The sequence below is a fragment of the Penicillium cinerascens genome (assembly GCF_028974065.1).
Source record: "Penicillium cinerascens strain IBT 15544 chromosome Unknown contig_1_segment0_segment0, whole genome shotgun sequence".
NCBI lineage: Eukaryota > Fungi > Ascomycota > Eurotiomycetes > Eurotiales > Aspergillaceae > Penicillium > Penicillium cinerascens.
In genome coordinates this window covers 1,189,548-1,204,687 of record NW_026695287.1, presented here as the reverse complement: position 1 = coordinate 1,204,687, position 15,140 = coordinate 1,189,548, and the positions used below count along the sequence as shown (strand labels likewise).

The 15,140-nt window shown below is 49.6% G+C and overlaps 4 protein-coding genes across 4 annotated transcripts; 1 reads left to right on the top strand and 3 right to left on the bottom strand.

Annotated features, from left to right (window-relative positions):
* Positions 1 to 835: 835 nt before the first annotated feature.
* On the top strand, positions 836 to 2,168 carry N7498_002001 (malate dehydrogenase; the record flags this gene model as incomplete). The annotated part of the gene is made up of 6 exons (XM_058449063.1): positions 836 to 928; positions 998 to 1,115; positions 1,170 to 1,319; positions 1,374 to 1,468; positions 1,523 to 2,087; positions 2,140 to 2,168. The coding sequence occupies 6 exons, from the start codon at positions 836 to 838 to the stop codon at positions 2,166 to 2,168; spliced, it is 1,050 nt and encodes a 349-aa protein (XP_058311407.1).
* Positions 2,169 to 4,653: 2,485 nt separating this feature from the next.
* Positions 4,654 to 5,828, bottom strand: N7498_002000 (telomere-associated RecQ helicase; the record flags this gene model as incomplete). The annotated part of the gene is made up of 2 exons (XM_058449062.1): positions 4,654 to 5,196; positions 5,322 to 5,828. The coding sequence occupies 2 exons, from the start codon at positions 5,826 to 5,828 to the stop codon at positions 4,654 to 4,656; spliced, it is 1,050 nt and encodes a 349-aa protein (XP_058311406.1).
* A 335-nt stretch (positions 5,829 to 6,163) lies between these two features.
* Positions 6,164 to 6,784, bottom strand: N7498_001999 (uncharacterized protein; the record flags this gene model as incomplete). Its single annotated transcript, XM_058449061.1, has 1 exon — positions 6,164 to 6,784. The coding sequence occupies one exon, from the start codon at positions 6,782 to 6,784 to the stop codon at positions 6,164 to 6,166; it is 621 nt and encodes a 206-aa protein (XP_058311405.1).
* Positions 6,785 to 10,093: 3,309 nt separating this feature from the next.
* On the bottom strand, positions 10,094 to 13,792 carry N7498_001998 (chitin synthase; the record flags this gene model as incomplete). The annotated part of the gene is given in 5 exon segments (XM_058449060.1): positions 10,094 to 10,170; positions 10,223 to 11,028; positions 11,080 to 12,888; positions 12,908 to 13,470; positions 13,529 to 13,792. The coding sequence occupies 5 exon segments, from the start codon at positions 13,790 to 13,792 to the stop codon at positions 10,094 to 10,096; spliced, it is 3,519 nt and encodes a 1,172-aa protein (XP_058311404.1).
* Between the last annotated feature and the right edge of the window lie 1,348 nt (positions 13,793 to 15,140).

The window sequence follows — 15,140 nt, the reverse complement described above, 5'->3', positions numbered from 1 at the left end:
AAAACGCGTGCGTAACTCCTCTCGTCGCTTAATAAAGCGATATGGCCATTGCTTTCCGGCGCGTGACGCACCCTGCGACGCGAGAATGTAATCGGGCATTTCGCGCACACCTTCGATTGTGGGCGGAAATCCTCCTGAATCTAGGTCTAAGATGTGTTGAACTATGACCTCTTCTTCTATCTCAGTCAGACCCCGAGCGACAGGCCGGTAATCGGTTTTAGGTGTGCAGCCCTTCATTCTGTCGGCAAGTGTGGTATATGGAACATTGTAGATCTTTGCAGCAGTACGGGTGCTTAACTTCCTAGATGATCGGATAGATTTGAGGGCAATAATGATTCTGGCTTCTTTTGATTGGACCTGCATTAGTTATTTGATGTGGAGATATTACTTGAAAAATGTGGATGGTGGTGTTAGGTCGTGAAAGTGATCGGCGAGGTCATATGATCGGCGACGTGATGTGATCGGCGAGGTGATGAACCACGTTATCAAATTTGTGTGTAGCCTAATTCGGCCGAGACAAGCGTTGACCAGTGAAGATGAACAGCTGCGTGGGTGGATAAAATTTCCTGCGGGTAGTACAATACGACCCCAGGTCTCTTTCGCCTTATACATCATTGCAGGCGGTGGAAATCCGGATAAGACGGATAAGGCGGGCTTTTGTTGGCCAGAATCAGTTCGCCGATTCAAAATGACGCTAGGGAAACTTCGTGCTATAATATAACCCTTTGTCGGCCGAATCGTCGGATTTTTACATCGTCTTTCGTTAAAGCGACATAAATATCTGTCAACAACAACGTTCATCTATACATACATTCAACATTTTGCCTTTGCCAAAATGAGTCGCATGATGTCTTTTCCAGTGCGGGCAGCAACATTGCGAAATCTCTACCATCCTCCGAGACGGCAATTTAGTGCTTCGGCTGTCCATGTAAGTTTGAGAGAGATTCACTCCACTTACTACTAACTCCTGATCTTGGTTGCTAAGCGAGTATTTTAGTCTTCAAAAGTCTCTATCCTTGGGGCAGCAGGTGGAATTGGCCAGTCTTTGGCCTTACTTATGAAGTTGAATCCTCTGGTTTCCGAGCTGGCTCTCTACGATATTAAAGGTGGTCCAGGTAATTACAATTTTCTCTCTGTTACATGCCTGGGCTGATAGTCTCCTCTCATAGGTGTCGCAGCTGATTTGAGTCACATAAATACACAAAGCAAGGTCGTTGGCTACGGCTCTTCGGCTAGTGGTCTAGCGCATACGCTGAACGGCTCTGACATGATTCTCATCCCAGCTGGTGTTCCTCGAAAGCCTGGAATGACTCGTGATGGTCAGTGAATCAGTCTCATAGCTGAAAAACTTATTACTGAAACTTATGCTCTAGATCTTTTTTCTTCTAATGCCTCTATTGTTCGTGATCTTGCTAAGGCTATTGCCGACGCTGCTCCAAATGCCAACATTCTCGTCATTACCAATCCGGTAGGTTTATTGAGATATGAGTAATTGATACCTGCTGACAATTTTTAAACACAGGTCAACTCCACTGTTCCTATAGTAGCAGAGGTTCTAAAATCTCAGGGAGTCTACAATTCAAAACGTCTTTTTGGCGTCAACACTCTAGACGCAATCCGGGCATCACGATTTATCTCTCAGATTAAGGGAACTGATCCAGCCAACGAAAATGTTCCTATAATTGGCGGCCACTCTGGTATTACCATCATTCCGTTGGTTTCTCATTCCGGGCACCCTGATATCAGCGGCACGACTCTTGATGAACTTATTCAACATATCCAATTTGCTGGCGATGAAGTCGTTCAAGCTAAGGATGGCGCAGGCTCGGCCACTCTCGCCATGGCTCTTGCGGGCGCACGGTTTGCTGATTCTCTTTTGAGAGCAAATCATGGCCAGAAAGGTATCATCGAGACGGCATTTGTCGATAATCCCCTATATAAAGATCAAGGGATTGACTTTTTCGCCTCTATGGTTGAACTCGGTCCGGATGGAATGCAAAAGATTCATCAAGTGGACAAATTATCACCCTACGAGGAGAACATGTTAAAAAGGGCGTTGCCGGATTTAAAGAAAAATATCAACAGAGGTAAATCACACTTTTCTTCAGGTTTCACTTGTTCATACTAACGTAACGAAAGGTGTCGACTTTGTCAAGGAGACTGCTTGAGACTAGGCCACATATAGACGATCCACGTTTGCTCCTTCGCACGAATATGCTTGTTAAGTCTGATATGGGAAAGTGGTGTTTGATCTTCTTGTCAGGTCCTCAGGGGAGTAATTGGCTTAGACCAACTTCAAATGGTAGAGGTGATGGTTGCAGAAGGCCGGAACGGGTACTTATTCCGTGCAGATAGCGGAGCCGGTGAGCCTGTATGACATTGGCAATTGAGATCCTCAGAGAGGTTGCCGCTGTCACAACTGAGCCAAAATTCAAGATGGTTTATTGGTGACCTCACGCAGTCAAGGGGAACAAGAAGAGTTTAGTTTGGCCGCAACAGGTCACCTGTCGCTGCGGTCGTAGGCCGTAGCGTCAGATAGGCCCCGTCCGCGCTCCCTTGTAGGGAGGCAATGTGTCTGTATTGTAGTGGATTCTATATACAGAGGGAAGGTGGGGAGGGACAAAATTGACACTTGACTGCGTGAGAGATGACGAGTTACCCCAGAGGCCAGCAACTGACTCTCGTGAGGCAGTTGTAGGAGGAAGAGCCCCTCAGAAATGTCGGTGTAGATATCACGTGAGGCTAACTACGGACATGGTGAGGCAACCCCAATAAAAATACTCCCTTTAATTGGTCGAAAAATTAATTTTTATTTAAAGACACTCCAACCCCCCCCCCCCCCCCCCCCCACAACCAAAATGAGCTCGCACTGGGCAGCAGTCTTGCCAGGCAACTGGGACAATGAATTCATAACTTCTCATGGTGTCCGGTGTTAATCCCCGCTGGGGAGACCAAAGTGAATCCGCCGTTGTTGTGCGGTCCGTCCCGGTGCGATTGGCGTGGGACACAACGGCACAACCACACCAAATCAGGGGAATACGGATATGAAAACCATCCGACTTCTTTTTACCCGACTCGCACTCAGGCCCAGAAGTTGGTCTTGCAGTACCAGTGAAAGTGGTGTCGCCCTAAAAAGAAGACAGGATACCCCTGAGCTTGCATACGGTCCGAAACAGCATCGTGCGAGATGCGGCGAGGCGGTAGTGAACCGGTGACACAGGCAGTCAAGCTGACTTTGGATAGACCTCGTTCAAGGCAAAGGCCTTGTTAATACTCGAACTCGTTAAGGCTCGGAGACAGACTGCGCTGCAGACCTCGTTAAGGTCCAGCCACGTGCGCCCCGGAGTGCAGCTGTTCTTCGAGACACGGGCCCCACCGAGACACGGGCATCCTCCTGGGAGATACACGGGCAATCTGGAAGGGGTTGGTTGGTGGCTGGTGGCCACCGACGGACCTCGTTAAGGCTTTACCACGGGCAACCCGTCGTTTGTGTTCAGACATTGGGGCACCAAGCTTGGTTAGGGGAGAGTGACCGACATACACCGCCGGATGGGGCATATGTGAGGGCTTTCTGCAAGACACGGTCGGCCTGGTGGAGGGAGACCTCCTCAGGTAACACAAAACAAGAGCGCGAGCTCTTGCAGGGCGTGGAACCCAATCTGCCAGTCACCACAAAGTTACCGGCAGAAATGGCGAAGTCACGCTAACACTTCATTACAGATACTACATCATAGAAATACAATTGCATTTCTTTACTTTTCAAACTGAAAGGTAGGAATTTCAAACATCAAGCACAACGATTACGATACAGCCGTTAAAAACGGGTTTTTATTCGAATGAATCAGCAGTTTTATGAATCTTGGCATGGCTTAATCTGTCAAATCTATTAGGCATAAGTATGCATTCGCATACCACCTTCACCCTTATTGACTTAGCTTGATTTTAATACGGCTGAATAGAGAATTGCTTAGGCTATATGAAGGTATTTTCAGAATCCTTCTGCGACTAGTATTTGTGGAGTTATTCGCGGTTGGAATTCACTGGATGTGGGTGGGTCCTCTTTCCCAATCTGTCAAAACCGTCACATAACGTTATTACTAAGCCCACCCCAACTCCCCCAGCACGAACCTGAGCGACGCACGCCGATTCTTCCACATCTCCTTGTGCTCTTGATTCCTGCTTTCGGCCTTGTCAAGAGCAAGACCTTCAAAATGGAATACTTAAATCTTGACCCATTCTGTAGGGCAGGGACAGGTTTACTGCGACCAGTGAAAAGCGACCAGTGAAAAGCGACCAGTGAAAAGCGACCAGTGATAAGTGACCAGTGAAAAGCGACACCTAATAAACAACAACCTTTAGGCTACCGATGATGGGCGGGCTTGGGCAAGGCCTATATGGGCAGCCCATGGACTGTTGGGTATGAGTTTTGGGCTTTTCCCACCCGCCCAAGAAGACCTGTATATATTTGTCGGCCCATGGATTTTCTTGGCGGCCCGTTTCGAGAACTAGATCGTGAAGTACTTACTCTTGAGTAAATTGATGATTCTTCTTATCCCCATCGTCAGCCAGTGCCTGATCCTACTATTTTCCTTGATTCGCGTCTCGTCTGGGAAATATTAACAGACTAAATCCAATTTTTATAGCTATCTGCTGCTATGGTTTTCCCTTCGCATTCAGCAAACCCAGCTTCAAAGACATCATGATCATCCACCCTATTGGCGTCTTTGTCGAGGCCAGCATCTTATGCTCAACCCAACCATGCAGCCATTCCCAATGGGACCGCGTCGTCGAACAATCCTTCATCCCCGGCAATTCCACCACATCTTCCATTGCCGCTCGCGCAGTCGCTCTGGCGGAGATCCCCCGCAAGATCTCCTTTGCATCCGACCCTAACAGCAGGGTATAGTGCAGCACGAGACCCTGCGCGATCCGATGTATTCGACAGACGATGCTGTGGTGGGGCTGTGGCTTCAGCCACCCATCGCAATTGTAGCTCAGTGCGCCCAAGACGCAGACTAACGCGCATTCATACGGGGACTTGTGGTAGCCCTGGTCCAGCAATTCGATGCAGAACTGTAGACATGCGAGCTGCAACGGACTCACACGGGGGGTGGCCGCCTCCCGCGGCGTCTTCGTGCGATGAGGAGTGTTGATTTCCTCCCGGGCGGCCTGGCGCAACCGATCCCACGCCGCCTGCTATTGCGAATTGTAGCAGCGATGCTGCCGGTCCTCGGGAATGTAGACCGCCTGGTTAGCTATGACCCTACCCATCCACTAGCCGCTGCTCGACGCCTCGGTAAGCGCTGTTTCGCGCGACGTACCTGGGTTCGTGCAATATACATTAATACCTGCAGCCATGGCCTCGTGAAGAACTCGCGATCGTCCTTATTCGGGAACTGCAACAGAACGGGGCGGGATTTCGGTTGTTTCTCGATCCCTTCCAACTCGCTCTGATAGCAGTCCTCACTGTGCTTCGCGAGCCGCTCATTAAGCTCCACGAGGGTTCCAAAGGCAACCCAGATCCGATGCATGATCTCCTCGTTGGCCGCGCCACCCTTCCATGAGGGGTCCGTCAGGTACACTACCAAGGCAGGGTCCTCCCCTTGCAGAAGCTGGCCTAGCCCCGCGCGGTGGGCCCACCCTGACCCCGGATCTTGAATCCGCCACTCTGCTTTATTCCGCCAGAATTCGTCCATCTCCTCAGGATCATCATGGAGTCCGACTCCGAACATATCTAATATGTCGAAATCATCCTCATCAGGGGTCTGCCCGGCTTGGAGCCGTTCCTTAATCCGGCGCTGCGCCGCTATCGGGCCATCGGGATTCATAGGCTAGGGTCGCTATTCAGTTGAGCAAAGTTGGGAGTTGTAATCCGGAGGACACATGCGAGAAAACCCGCTTCCCCTGAACGGTCCCGTAGGATTTTGCCGAGCGGTCAGCCCTGGCCACGATTAATTCGACATATCACATTTTGGCTTTTCCATCATATACAGAGACTGACCCGCTTCGCGCACTACCCAATATATATATCCGCCCTGTGGTAATTGTACAGTGGTTACCATAACTCAATATTCATTCATTCAGCGTTAATGATCGTCTTCTTGATCAAGTATCTATTCTAGATTTTCCCGGTGATTAACCAATACCGATATAGATGTAATTTCTAACAGGTCAGATTTCGTTCCCTGCCCTGGGTATCACCCCAATGAGCTTGGGCAACTGCTCGCTTTTGCGCCATGGTTAAACTAATGCGCGCCCATTTTGCGGAGAGCTGTCTCCCATTCTTCAGCATCCATATTTTGATGTTCCGCATCTTATCTTTCAAATCCACCTGGGTGCAGGTGGTTAACTGCGGGTCGTCGCTCGCTCGGTCCAATCGTTCGATCTTTGCCCATTCATTGGGATGCCTTTCCCACAATCGTACCAGGCGCCTGGTTTCGTTCAATGACCAGAATACTTTCACACGTGGCTTGCTGAGCTTCGACGGCCTCTCTTCCCTTGCCATCTGCGCAATCTCTGCATCTTCCTCCTCCCGGCGCTGCCTCCAATAACCCGGTGACCTTTTACGTTTCCGGGCCTCCTCTTCTCGTTTCCTGCGTGCCGCTCTGGCGTCTCTCCGTGACTTGCTCTCTCTTTTGCGACCCAACCACTCCCCCTTCGCGAGCTCCTCGAGATCGGCATCATCGATCTCGCTCACCGATGATCCAGCGTGGGATGTAATCGTGTCGCGGAGTATCGATTGGTCGGAGCTATGTGCTTGTCTCTCGGTGACGATTGGCGTCATAAATCGACGGTCAGGCGTGTCGCGTTGAGTCGACAGGCCAGAGCTCAGCGTGAATGGCGATTTTTCTCGAGATGATAGGACTGTTGGCGACCTCCGCGACCCCGCACGAGACAGCCGACTTTCGGATTCGTTCCAGAGGCGGCGCGAAGTGGACGAGGACTGTCTGCGTTCCCGAGACAGCCCTCTTGTTGAATCACTGCGGCATGATTCTCTAGAGCTGTTCCCTTGCAAAGATTGTGTTTCGGCAGGTTGGCTCTCAATGGTAGGCGCTAAAGCTGAATTCATCCGAGCCAGAGCCGGGGACTGCGATGATTCCGGGCAGCGTTGTGAGTAGCTCTTAGAGAAGGCCCTGGATAGTGACTTGTCCCGTGGGACAAGCGGAGATTGTGGCTGTTCAACCGTGCCCTATACTCTATTCTCAATTGTAGTCTACCCCCGATACCAATTCTTCGCCCTCTGATTCGCTCTGGAGTGCGTACTCCCGCTTCACGAGGCTGTCGCCCGAATAGATAGGTCTAGGCTGATCTACATTGGAATAATACTATAAGTGCGATCTATCTCAATCACGAACCGAACGCGTCGCGTCTTACGTGAACGTGTAGTGTAGGCTACCGTCAGGGGCTAAAGTGAACTAATATCACCTCAGGAGTTACTGTTCCTTCCTTCATAACTAAGATCTTTCGGTATACCGACTATAGGCCATTCGTTGACTAAGTATTATGGATCTTTTTCAGTATAACGCGGAACACCGTCTCTGGATATGCAAGTCCTGCCAGACCGGAGTCGCCCCAGCCTCAATTCTGGGTCACGTTCGGAACAAACGCCATCGCACTCATCCTACCGCGAGAACCGAGGCGCAACGAGCAGCAGTCGCCGAGGAAGTGTGCAAGGCGACCCCGTTCGACCCTCTTACGGAACCGTTCCGACCACCGGCCCCGGAGTGTCGACCTATTGTCGGGTTACCTATCCACGAGGGCTATGCCTGCCCTGATTGCGACTCGTATACCGCCCGATCACTCCAGACCATCAGGCAACATCGCCGTACGGCTCATAGCCGGCGAGGCCGTCGCGGGCGACCCCAAGAAACGGACCGACCCCGTACCCCGGTCAAACCAGTGAGCTGTCAGCGCCTCTTCGGGGCGGGCAAGGCTTCTCATTTTTTAATGTTACGCCAGAAGCCCGAGCACGCCCAGCCAGTCAGGTACTTCGCATGACCGAGGCGGAATTTATTCATTCCTAGATAGACGAAGCGCTACGACGATCAGATGGCATCGCTGCTTCCGTCTCTCTTCTGCCTGTAGATAAAGATCCTTGTAATTTCGGGAGCTGTTATCAGCCATCGAGTGCTGGAAAGAGGAGTCAAGTCTTGACGCAAATTCGTAGGTGCCCGACCGACGATGTGGTCACGATCGGCGATCAATCAACAGACCCCGGAAAATTGCTTCTTCCGACATGAAAGTTCAGCCTCATATTTAAGGCAGAGATACTTACGTAGTTCACTACCGACCTGCCATCCCAACCATTTTTCGCGGGCTACCGCATCAACCTATCTTCTATGAACCACCCCTAAGTCGTGTCAGGTCCAAGACAAGATTCTACCCGCCAGGAAGCCATCTTTTTCTTGCTATACAAAGCTATACAAAGCGAGGAAACTATTTATGTGATGGGTGAGATGACCTCGCACAAGCCCCACTTGCGTGCGTCGTCACAACTCACGACCTCGCACGCCTATTAATTTTGCACTGTAAGCGCTGCATTCGCTAACACTCATTGAATTCGAACCACACGGGGCCCAATAGTCGATACTCGGCTGTCCGCTATATTCTCTCATCGACATTGGGCAAATCAACCAGTTTGTGTATCCCCAAACTTGCCGTCAATTGTTGCCTTTCTTGCTCTCGCAGACCTTTTTGAAAGGTCAGCCGATCGAATGTTAACTATACCTTATCATTTTAAATCAAAATACGTGACGGGTTTAATAGACCAATTGAGTAATACCAAGTTCGTTGGACACTTCTCCAATTGTTGCTTCCGGCATCCCGTGGAAACCAGGTAATTAAGAGAGTGTGATCCGCCAAGATTTGTCGCTGTGGCTAAAATGGCAAGATGGCGGTAAATACGCCTCTCTCATTGGATCCTCGTCCAATGAAACCTCGTGCTTATCCACCTATCATTCAGCTTGTCACAGGTGGGCACAAACCGTGCGCTTATAGGGCCAGAAGCTGCTAATATTAGGAATCCGCTACCCGCCATCGATACGGCCGCCATCGATACGGCCGCCATCGATACGGCTAAATTAACCTCCTCCTCCTCCTCCCTGCCCCAACTTTTCATTAACATCAGTTGGCCCTTAAAGAAACTCAAATCACTCTTGATGAATCCCCAGACACATTCATTTCCGGCGACTCATTGCGATGGTGATCTGCTGAAAATGGTCCCGAGACGGCCGTTGAACCTTCTCTCTTTACCCACGGAGATCATTCAATCCATCCTCATCTACGTCTCGTCTCGATACTTGATTCAAAATGTGGAAATGAGTTGCCGAAAACTCAGAGAACTCACTATCCCTGTTTACCGAGTTATATATGGGTATGGACCAGCCCCCTCCGTTCCTCTCACGGCAATTTGTTGGCAAAAATTCGCATTCCAAGATTAAATACATTGCAGTGAAGGCGACGACGTCAAGTATACCTTCGTCGACGATTTTCTTGAAGAATACTTCAATTCTCCAAATCGTGATAATTTTACGATGGCCGAAACCATTATGTGTTGAAATAAGGGATTGTCTGATTGATTCTAATTGACTTATTTTACAGAAGAGGGGTTGTCCTTGTGTCAGCCTCTATCTCCTACGCAGACCTCGCCAAAAGCCGCCCGCGAGAACCCAACCTGTTGTGAAGCTTCGATGTTTGCATATTTGATAGGAGTTGATTGTCTTGTGTGTGCTGTGTTGTAGGAACAAAGACGCTGGTAGCTAGGTAGACATATGTGTTGTATAGCAAAAGGAAGCTTGATTATTGTTATTTCAGAGGGATATTGAAAGGCTATATGTACAGCTTCAAGACTAAGTTGATTTCCAATCAACTTGGTATTTTGTATAGATAGGCAGGAATTATTTCCGATGTTGCGGCTTCATTCCTGAGCAGCAACAGCCTCAAATCACAACAATATATAACCAGGGAAACAGGTAGACGCCATTCGCTGTACTTTGAGAATCTCAGATGAAAAGAAAAAGGGAATGAGAAATGCAAATTCCCGGAGCTATGTAGATCGCAAATAAATGAAAATAATCACAGTTGAAATCTTGGATTAATATTTGGAGTACGTCCCGTCATGGGAGTGGCTATTTTGGGGCTGAGCCCAGGTGGTGTTGCGAAGATGGCGTTCTGGGGGGATATTAGTAGGGTTGAGAGAGAACAGGAGGAGGAAGAAACTTACCTTTTTCGAAATCGCGCCACCGCTTCATAGTGATCTTTGTGCTGTCGAACTCGCCCTCGGTGCCGCCGTGGCCTTTATCTTTTTCGCCGGCTGTCTTGCGCGTATCGCCCCAGCTGAAGTCGTCGAATTTCCAAAATGCGTAGGTTGGGAGAACGAAATTCCAGATTGGGAGGGAGACGATATAAATCAGCATCCAGAGGACGTAGACGATGTGGTGGGCTGTTACGACGATCAAAACTCCAGGTAGACCGAGAATAAGGGCCAGTAGGACGAGAGGAATGATCTGTACTGGTTTGCGGATGATTGATGAAACAATGACGTAGATTGTGAACGCGATGGCGGCAGGTAGGACGAGGGTGCCGATAAGTTCAATGAAGGTGACGAATTGCATACTGAAGCAGAAAGTACCGCACCGATCACGCACCAGGACTACTTCTAGCAGGTTGGGTACAGTACTGTTGATCCAGCGGCGTCGCTGGGATAAGAGGACCATGAATTTGTCGGGAACGACTGTTTTGCAGACGGCCTGGGGCACGAAGATCTGCTTCCGGTTTGGGAAGGTCTTGAGCATCAGGGTTGTCAGATACCGATCTTCGCCGAGAAGTAGGAGGTTCTTCTTGTGCAAGGTATCGACCACGTTTCCGGAGTAATGTTCGACAATATCAGGGTTAGCTAAGATGGGCACCCAGTAGTTCTGGCCGCCCTTAGGCGCTTTGATGCGGTACATGGTGAAACAGCCTGGAAGACAACTGACACCACCGAATACGGACTCAAAAGACTTGGCTTGGTGGTGGGATATGAAATACCTTAAGAAATAATTAGAATTAGTGCAAGATCAAATTTGGGAGGAAACGTACTCGAATACTTGAATCATTGTCACCCAACTGTCCGTCTTGTTGGCAATCTTCGTCTCTCCACAGAGACCCATAATCTCCGGGTCCTTGACCATCGCAGAAACCATGTGTGTCAAACTATCCGGGAATATCTTCGTGTCGGCATCAACCATTAGAACTACTTCGTAGAAGTCCGGCGGGATGCCCGTGACATTCCACAATCCGTTGAACATCTCAAACTCAAGCTCTGTCATGCGTTCATCGAACATAACCTTCTGCAAGAAAGACATGAGTATGATTTGACTGTCCCGCTTGCCACGATTACCAGGCTTAGACAGATTCGACTCGGCGGGGACGCCGCACTTAACAATCACCATCATGGGGACGCGCTGGTGCCTGTCTGGCGGGATGACGGAGGTCTCGCCATAGTCATAGAACCCAATGTACACCTTGGACATGTTGTGACGCTTCGAGCCAGTAGCCACGGCGACATAGGAGGAAGGCTGAACATCCTCAGGAGAAATAACATGATCTTTCATCATGCCAAGAACTATGTCAGGGGTGGAGAATTCTTCTCCTTTGCCCTTGATGATACCGTCGCAGATAACCAGAATTGTCTTATGGCTGTTGGGATAATCGGTCATGGCAATAGAGTCGAGAGTTGATCGAATTTCCTCTTCACCTTCAGAGTAACATGATACCAGACAGAGCGAATGCGCCAATGGGTAGCCGAAAGGTTGCCATTCGGATGGAGGTTGGGGGACAATATCTTCGTAGATGAATCCAGCAGGGCTAGGTCCCTCCAACTTCGAAAGCATCGTGAAGAAACCGGGATCTTGCTGTCCAGGGACCAAGCTCGCGCGACTCGCGGCAGGCTTACCACGAGCATCTGCACTGAGAGTACCACCGCTGCTGTTATGGCTCATCCTGTACATAGTTCCAGTGGCGGTGGAGCTGGGCATGAGTCGAGAAGTAGAGTTTTGGCTAGCCATAGTGAAAAACTGTGGAGCCTCTTTGCCACTTGCACGGTTTACTTTGTATGGGCTGGAGAAGCGAGAGGTCGTGGGCAGGAAACTGGCACGCTTGTTGACCAAAGTAACCGGAGGACCCGCGACACGAGGTCCAGGTCGATAGATATCGTTGGACCAGTCTTCGATCTGCTGATTGCGGGTCCTGGCGTCAGAGCTCATGCTAGTCTTCTGAGCGGCGAATTTAGGTGCCAGGAACCACTGGAAGAGCAAGGCGAAAGCAAATTTGAGGACAACAATGGACAGAATGAAGATCAGAGCTATATAGAGAACCACCTTGGATGCAACGCATCCCACAGTGTCAGTATCGATGCTGCCCACTTTGATGATCTGTGCCAAGCATTTGCCAATCGGCTTATCATCACCGCTTTGCAGGTAATAGGTGAGATCAACACCTCGAACAGCCGGGTTCTCACGCAGATGATCGAATTGGGCAGGGTATGACACCTGGGAAGTGTTGAACCAGCGCAAGAGGTCGAGATCCAGGACGTTGCCCGAGTACACAGCCAGGTTGCGGCTTTTGTTCCTGGTGTCTTTCCAGGTGTAATAGACATCTCCGGCGCCTTGGAGCGAATAGAAAGGGTTTCGTGCAGCTGCGCTGGTGTGACAGGCCCAACCCAGATAGTACGGGCTCGTCATATTGGGTTCTAATGAGCCGTCCTGGTTGAAAGATTGGCAGGGGAAGTACCATCCGAGATCCCCCTTGGAATTAGTCGGAACACCACCGCCATCAACCGCAGTAATCAGGCCCTTGCACGCGCCGTTGACCCTGCTGGAAGAAGAAGCTGCCATCTTGACCGACGTACTTATGAGGCAGACCGTACAGCACGTTAGTACCGGAAGGAATACCCTCTGCTGCAGGGTGCTTAAAACCAATCAAGTCATATGCCCTTCCATGGAAAACCATATAGCCCGAGCTAACCTCGTTCGCCTTCAAACGCACCGGGGGTGTACCGCACACCGTGGCCGTGAACCTGAAAGTTAGGAAACCGACAAACGCAGCGATCATCAAAATAATACTGATCAACCCGATCTTCTCGCGCCAAGCAGTGCGCTGTTCCCTCTGCGGCATGCCGAAGCATTTGAGCACAATGTCCGGCACCAGACAACTGACAAGTGCGCAATAAGTTGTCCAAAGATTCGGTCGCCGTGCCGCTTCCAAAGCCTTCTGCTGTTGTTTCTGTTGCGCTAAAGCGCTCTTCGAGACGCGCCAAGAAGACGACCTCTTCTTTTTTTTTAAGCGATGGCGCCTGGGCGCTCGGTCTATCGTTTTGTTGATATTTTCATAAACATGCTTCTTTGCTTTCATATCCATGCTCCGCAAATTTTTGGTCTCTGCCTCGCCGTCGCGATCGAGTAACGGGCCATTTTCGGTTGCAGATGGGTACTTGGGCATTTTGTTGCGATCGTTGACGGTAGCGGTAATCGCGGTGTTCACGGTCCACATAGCGATGTTCCGGCTTAACCAGACTCTTCTTGCGTTTCAGGTCTCCTCCTCTCTCCATACGTTCCTCGTCCGTGTCGGCACCCCTCCAGTGGCTGTACGAGTGTCGGCGATGTCGGCGATGTGAAGAGGGGGAGCTTTGTAGATCATGGGTGTAGGCGCCAGTCTCAATGTCTCGGCGACGATGATGACGCGAGCCCTCGCGGAAGGCGCTGCGCTCATCGCGCCTCGGCGAGGCCTTGCCAAGCCCCTGCGGCAAAGACATTGGGCTTCTGGGCGGTTTTGGGCTGGTTATTGTCCAACAATGAGGTGAGTCGGTGTCGCAATCACTCTTAGACGTTCGTGGCCATGCACAGTGCTTCACAGTGCCTCGAGATCATAGAATTCGCGTGAAACAAGATGCTGTTGTGTCTTTCTTAGCACATGCCCTCGGCGATCAACAAGTCGTAGCGACTCCGATCTCCCCAAGCAATGCGACGGGTGTTCGGGGTCTTGTTGAGCGTCGGTCTTGAAAATTAAAGATCTTATCTAAAGATGAAAATCCCGATCCCGATCGAGACAACGCAGAATCTCGACTGGTCTGCGGGTTGCCAGTGCAGTCAGCCGGCGAGGGCCGAGGGTGGAGAATAAACAAAATGCAGTCCACACTAGTCAGGCCCGGCGAGCGTAAAGGTCTAGCAATAGGTCTAGCAATCTGGGTTCATAACCAGTTGATTTCCCAAAGAGACTTAAATAGGATTCCATACCAAGTCTAGTGAATTGTTATTTGTGTCAGGATGAGAAATTGATGTGCTGGCTAGTACTGAAGATGTCCTAGAGAATCAGATGATTGGTTGATTAAAGATGAGAGTGGTTGAGTAGGGATGGCAAAATGAAATTTCGAAATTTCAAGATTCGTGAAATCTGGCTGCTTGAAATGAAATTTGAAATGGGCCGTGAAATCTTGAAATGACGCTAGTCCGAAGTAGGTAAGAATACTATCAGCTGACCAATCAGGATAGCTGGGTGGTTCAAGTCGGGACGGTGGGAAATCAGAGCTTTGTTCGGTCATTGACTTGGTTGGGCTCAAGGGAATGATGACTCATCTCTGCCAAGAAATATTGAAATGAAATTGAAATGAGAAAAAAAAAGTGAAATTTCAATATTTCGAAACAGGTTGGCCAATTTCGAAATTACACCAAATTGAGCACTCTTGAAAGTCTGTATCATCTAGTTTCGGTGTGTTACGATACCATACCCCGAGTTTAGGCCGAATACCACACGAATACTTGGGGAATTGGGCGGACGATGAACATCCTATCCTAAAAGGGTCTTAGTGGTATTCGACCACTTTTTCTGCTCGACAATTAGCTGAAGGAGAAGGGCTCAGACTGTGTTTGAGATTTAAATACGAAGAAAATTGTAAAAGCGACAATTAACTACACTTTATTTGTGAGAATGCAGAGCACTCTTGAAGGACTGCGCTATCTTTGAATTTACTGTGGAAATCAAGCACATTTGATCCTCGGTTCGGCAGGACTACGCAGAAATTCCCTCACAGAATTCTCTCACATCGGACTCAAATCACCATTGAAATTACTTGAATTTTGCGAAATATACCTAGGAAATATTGT